The sequence below is a fragment of the Cucumis melo genome, chromosome 11 (genome assembly GCF_025177605.1).
Source record: "Cucumis melo cultivar AY chromosome 11, USDA_Cmelo_AY_1.0, whole genome shotgun sequence".
Taxonomy (NCBI): Eukaryota; Viridiplantae; Streptophyta; class Magnoliopsida; order Cucurbitales; family Cucurbitaceae; genus Cucumis; species Cucumis melo.
Genome location: NC_066867.1, coordinates 8,509,737 through 8,515,891, shown reverse-complemented (window position 1 = coordinate 8,515,891; position 6,155 = coordinate 8,509,737). Strand labels below are relative to the sequence as shown.

Here is a 6,155-nt window from a genome sequence, read left to right as displayed (position 1 = left end):
GTTGTCGTGGGTGTGGAGCAGAAGTACTCAAGGAACTTCAGGCAGATTCGTCGCGAGAAGTAGCTGGTCGTGGTTCGTCCGACCTGGTTCGTTGTGGTTCGTCCCACCCTCAGAGTGATTCGTGCAGATTCGTCGCCGTAAATCGTTTGACCTGGTTCAGCGTGGTTCGTCCAACCTGGTGAACCGTCATCGTACAAATTCTGCCTGGTGAAGCGTCGTTGTCGTGCAGATTTGTCGCTGGCCACCTCAATTCGTGCTGATGGGTAGTGCCGTGGAAGAGAGCCGTGAAGGATTGGAGGTGGAGATGGGTTTTCGGGTTGGTAATGGGTAGGGGGAAGGGTTTTTTTTAATTAAAATTGTTTAATGAAAAAAAGAGGAGGGAGATAATGGGGGGAAATTTTTGGACTTTTAGCAACATCTATTTTTGTTGCTAAAGCTATCACACTTTTAGTGACATTATTATTGTGTTGCTAATTCTTTTAGTGACGCAAGTTTAAAATGTGTGGCTAATAATAATCTTTTGTGACATATTTTTTTTTGCGTTGCTATAAATGACTTTTACTGACAAAAGTTTGTTACGTCACTAAAAATTTGTCACTAAATAGCAATTTTCTTGTAGTGATGTAATTGAAACACAAAATTACAAATAAAGAGAAAAGAGAAGCAAACCGTTCTGGAGCTGTGAGACGGAATGGGTCATTGTGGGTAGAGAAACTATGTGGGTCACCTTCGAATGGAGCCATTCATGTAGGCATTTCAAATGCGCTTGAGTTGTCATTTGTTCGACGTGGAACATGGATCGTCGTTCGCGTGTCAGGTGGGTGTGGGTTGGTATTCTCGTGGATCACTAAAGAAATGGCCGTCGTTCGTTCATCGTGAGTCACCCATCGTCGTCCGTTCGCAATGGGATACCGTCTGCCGTCGAAAAATAGGGAATTTATGGTTGTCAGCCGAAACTTGGAAGTGGATGGTGGATTTGTATGCTCGTGAAGATGGAGAGAAATTGGGGAGAGAGTGATTTTTTCTTATATTAATTATTTAATGAAAAGGGGCCGAAGAGAAATTAAAAATAAAGGGAAAAATTTGGGAATTTGGTAAAGTTTTAGCAACATACATGTTTGTTGCTAAAACTATTTAATGTTTAGTGACATTATTGTCGTTTTACTAATTCTTTTAGTGACGCGGATTAAAAACGTGTTTCTAATAATAGTAATATTTCGTGACAATTTTCTTTTTTGCGTTGCTATAAACAATCTTTTACTGACAAAAATTACTTATGCCACTAAAACTTTGTCACTAAATAATGAATTTCTTATAGTGATGTACTTACATGTACACCACTAAAAGTTATAAAAATTGCAACACGGACCATACTTGTCAAAAAAAAAAAAAAAAAAGGTTTAAAAGGGTCGTCCCCAGAGACGCAATCGATCTTAGTAAAAAAGTAGTGGATTTAGTTTTGAGGAAAATTGGTTATACTTTGAGGATTTTGAAAAGAATATTAAAAATTAGAATCAACGCAGAGAAGGAAAACCAAACAATCAACACAAAGAAGCTGACTTGTGATCCATAATGATTGCAGCTGAAAGAGAGATATGTTGAAGAACCCTTCGAGGAGGATGAGATGTACTACTGGAAATAAAAATTGTAGGAAGACTGTATAAATGGGAAGACAAATATACAAAATGGTCCCATCTTCGTCCGACCCAACACAAAGAGACCCATTAAGACTGCTTGCTCACAAGATGGAAATGGCACATTGGTGGACATGGAAGAGTTCAGTGACTGACAATGTTGCAAACGTTTTGAGAGTTGATATCGCGTACAATTGCAAAACCATGGATTTATTAGTCCTTTTCCTGAGGAAATAGCGAAGAATACACATCCTTTTTTAAAACTCATGATTTTGAATGGGTTAAATGTTTTGTTTTTCCGGCATTATTGGGATGTGGGACTTGATAAGGTTGAATTGTGCTTTAAATATTCTGAATATGGATGCTGGAGTTGGGGATCTTAATTATGCCACAATTGTTCTTTTCCCCATAGGAAACTATCAAACATCAATAAGGAACTTTTATCCTATTAGTTTTTGCAATATTGTTATCTTCAAGATCATAGCCTAACGCTTTGGCCAACTGACCGAAGGGTGTTATGGATCGTACGTCTCCATACCAATAAGCAAGCACTACAAGAAAAACAGTCTATGATAGTTTACTAAAAACGCTATCGTAGACATTTTATAGCATTTTACCAAAAGTCGTAACAATCTACGTTGTTAAAAGTCTGGATTTTTAATAGCGTTTTATAAAAGCGCTATAAAAAGTATGCATTTTGGAAAGCTTATAAAAACAACTTTTTAATAGTATATTTTTCTATTTATATAATTTATGATAGCATTTTTTTAAAGCTATGAAAAACATGTTATAGCAAGTTTAAAAAGTTGTTGATTGTTTATAATAGCAATTTTTAACAAATATAAACATTTAGTCATACCTTTAAATAAAAGCTATAATAATATAGTATTTTCACATATTTTATCTATAATAAACTTTTTTAAATATCAATATTCAATTCCAAACATCAGCATACAATATACTGCCAATTATGTGAATGAAATTGATTTAAAAGGTAGTTAATGTCTCATACATTGTTAGCTAATAAAAAATCAAATAACAAAAGATTATCAATTAATAAAAGATACATCAACTCTAATTAGCAACTATGCAATGTTCACAAAATACAAAATTCATCAAGTGTTGAGGATTATATAACGTCATGGAATTGAACTTCATCTTTGAACAAAGACACCAACCAAGTGGTTTCTTCAAGCTGCCTCTGCAAATTCTAACTCTCAGCTTGCCAAAATCAAAGACAGTATGGTAGTGGCCCATGAAGACATCTCCCAAGATCCTGTCACCAACAAAAACAGGTTCTTAATGAAAGGAAATTATACTTTGAATTATGCTGAAAGCAGAATCAATGGTTAAGACATACAACAGAGGGGTCACGAGGAGGAGGAATATCAAATGTTGTGAATCTACTAATGCACTGAGCTACAACACCCTCACACACCTTGAGAATATACTATTCACATTGCTTGCCACTTCAGAGAGAGTTGGTAGAAACAAGTAGTGTAATATTGAAAAAACATTAAACAAGCATATAAATACCAACCTCGAGCAATTTGATACAGAAGAAAAAAGTTCTAGATATATTCAATGAGCGAAAGGTGTTCCAACTTATTGATTCAAAAAGTATCATGCAACGTGGTAACATATGTAAAGCCAGTGAAGTTGCAAATTACAAGAAAGAAAAAGTTTTAAGTCTAAGTACGCACAGTTGGACCAGTCAAAAGTGAAGTTCCAGAATCTGCAATTGCTCAACATCCACTTTGTAATATCCTGAATTAACAATTTTCTTTAGTCAAAAGCACATAAATGCATATTTAAAAATCATCCCATATTACAAGAATAAAATAAAAAGAGAGAAAAACTCTACTTTTTTTTTTATATTCTACTCACTTTAGATGTATTATAATTAATAATCGATTTGGAAACACACCAGTTGGTTCACCAACTATGCGAACATCACCCATGTCAAACTACAAATCAAAAAGAAAATATGAACCGGGAGGCATGAGATGACTACTTTGAAACCAACATGCCAATAACCTTTCTATGTGACAGGAACATAAGTATACTTGCCCCTATAATGCTTTGGGTCAAACCTTCCAAACACAATTTCGCCTCCTTCCTCCTCCTCAGAATTTCGATTAAGCCTGACAGGAACAAATGATGTTCAACGACATCTAATCTATTCCAAATTGACGTTCACACAATTTGAACAAGGACAACTTGTTCTTCCCTCTTCGTCTAAATAATTAGTTGCAATTTCGATGACTTTAGCAACACCATTAGAATATTCACTACAAGTTTGATCTCTTAAATTTATCCAACACTATGGTTCATAATAAATACAACTATAAGTTAAAAATCAAGGTGTTAGAATCAAACTTGATGTAAATTGCAAAATATAATGCAAATAATCAAAACCTTATTGCAAAAATATCACACGATCAAAGTTGACTTATTTCTTAATTTTTTGTTATTATTCTAAATGAACTCTCAAATACATATTAACACAGGAAAAGTCCATTCTCCACTTCAATACAAAACCTACAATTCAATTTTTAGAAAAATGCCCTAATAATCATTGCCACAAAACTTCACTTCTTTGGCTCAAAGCAAAAATAAACTCCATCGAAATTTGAAAACTTATTTTCAATCAATAGAGACAAAAATTCAAGTCTGATCATTTAGGCATTCAAGTAAATAAGTGCATTTAAGTCCCAAAATTTTAAATCATATTACAACCATTGCTGCATCAAGAAAAATAACAATACAAGGGAAGAGTAAACACATTTATGGAGATTGGGTAAGGTTCATGCCAATTTATCTAGTTTTGCTTGTATTTATGTTCAATGAAATTGACTAGTCAATCTGAACTTGGTGAAAGATAAAAATTTATTTTGAAGTATGAAATTTCAATAGGAAGAAAACATGGAGGAAACACACCCAACAACCCTTGCCAATTGAAGAAAATAACAATGAAAGGATATGTAATTGAAACACAAAATTACAAATAAAGAGATCAAAAGAGAAGCAAACCCTCCTGGAGCCGTGAGACGGAATGGGTCACCGTGGGTAGAGAAACTATGTGGGTCACCTTCGAATGGAGCCATTCATGTAGGCATTTCATATGCGCTTGAGTTGTCATTTGTTCGACGTGGAACATGGATCATCGTTCGTCGTGCGTCACTAACAGTCGTTCGCGTGGGTAATTTAGGTGGGTGTGGGTTGGTATTCTCGTGGATCACTAAAGAAAGGGCCGTCGTTCGTTCATTGTGGGTCATCCATCGTCGTTCGTTCGCTATGGGATACCGTATGCCGTCGAAAAATAGGGAATTTATGGTTGTCAGCCGAAACTTGGAAGTGGATGGTGGATCTGTATGCTCGTGAAGATGGAGAGAAATTGGGGAGAGAGTGATTTTTTTCTTATATTAATTATTTAATGAAAAGGGGCCGAAAGAAATTAAAAATAAAGGAAATTGGGGAGAGAGTGATTTGTATGCTCGTGAAGTTGCAGATTACAAGAAAGGAAAATTTTTAAGTCTATGTACGCAAAGTTGGACCAGTCAAAAGTGAAGTTCCAGAATCTACAATTGCTCAACATCCACCTTTGTAATATCCTGAATTACAATTTTCTTTAGTCAAAAGCACATAAATACATATTTAAAAATCATCCCATATTGTAAGAATAAAAGAAAAGGAGAGAAAAACTCTCCTTTCCTTTTTATATTCTACTAACTTTAGATGTATTATAATTAATAATTGATTTGGAAACACACCAGTTGGTTCACCAACAACCAACTTTGAGAACATCACTCATGTCAAACTACAAATTAAAAAGAAAATATGAACCGGAAGGTATGAGATGACTACTTTGAAACCAACCTGCCAATAACCTTTCTATGTGACAGGAACATAAGTATGCTTGTCTTTATAATGCTTTGGGTCAAATCTTCCAAACACAATTTCGCCTCCTTCCTCCTCCTCAGAATTTCGATTAAGCCTGGCTCCTTAACAAGATCTTGTTCAACCATATACATGAGAAGAATAGTACAACGCCCCATTCAAGCCTCTATGACTAAAAGGAACTTTAAATTATGAACAAAAACTAAATGAATAATTAAGTTTATACATCGGTAACTACAAATGTTTCTAAAAAATCATATAAACATTAACACATACCAATAGTTTTTTTTTGTTCCAAGGGTATCAACAATAAAATTCTTCAAATGTATGTTATACCAAAATGCCAATTCACATATTACATCTCTTTAATTGAAATTTCTACATATAACATACCTTACATTATTCAACCCTCTGAAAATCATTTGTAGCTGAGGATGATTTTCTTTGAGCCTATACCACCAAATAAGGACAGAAAGAAAAGAAGTCATCAATAGAATGACCATGAGTTAAGAGAAAAATATCGGACCATAAATGGAACTAGATAGGCACATAGAAATTATAGACTTTTTTTCCTCCTATAATACAATACAGATAAGCATATACTGATAACAAAGATAAAAG

The 6,155-nt window shown here is 34.5% G+C and overlaps 1 protein-coding gene across 2 annotated transcripts; it reads right to left on the bottom strand.

The window, feature by feature from the left end:
• Window positions 1-2,593: 2,593 nt before the first annotated feature.
• Window positions 2,594-5,231, bottom strand: LOC127144024 (uncharacterized). Of its 2 annotated transcripts, none has more exons than XM_051079432.1 (5): window positions 4,668-5,231; window positions 3,705-3,778; window positions 3,562-3,601; window positions 3,338-3,401; window positions 2,594-2,910 (listed from the first exon to the last, which is right to left on the bottom strand). In XM_051079432.1, exons 1-4 carry the CDS (start codon window positions 4,792-4,794, stop codon window positions 3,349-3,351), a joined length of 294 nt encoding a protein of 97 aa, XP_050935389.1. In that variant the 5' UTR covers window positions 4,795-5,231; the 3' UTR covers window positions 2,594-2,910; window positions 3,338-3,348. The 2 variants fall into 2 exon arrangements, with proteins under 2 accessions (XP_050935389.1, XP_050935388.1); XM_051079431.1 differs by having other exon boundaries at window positions 3,672-3,778; window positions 4,668-5,208.
• Between the last annotated feature and the right edge of the window lie 924 nt (window positions 5,232-6,155).

Excerpts from the sequence above, each read along its gene's own strand:
- LOC127144024 (XM_051079431.1), bottom strand. The coding sequence starts at position 4,794 with ATGTTCCACGTCGAACAAATGACAACTCAAGCGCATATGAAATGCCTA. Across the intron at positions 3,602-3,671 it reads TGTTCCTGTCACATAGAAAG|TTTGACATGGGTGATGTTCG; the intron begins GTTATTGGCATG and ends TTTGATTTGTAG. Across the intron at positions 3,402-3,561 it reads CATAGTTGGTGAACCAACTG|GATATTACAAAGTGGATGTT; the intron begins GTGTGTTTCCAA and ends TTGTTAATTCAG.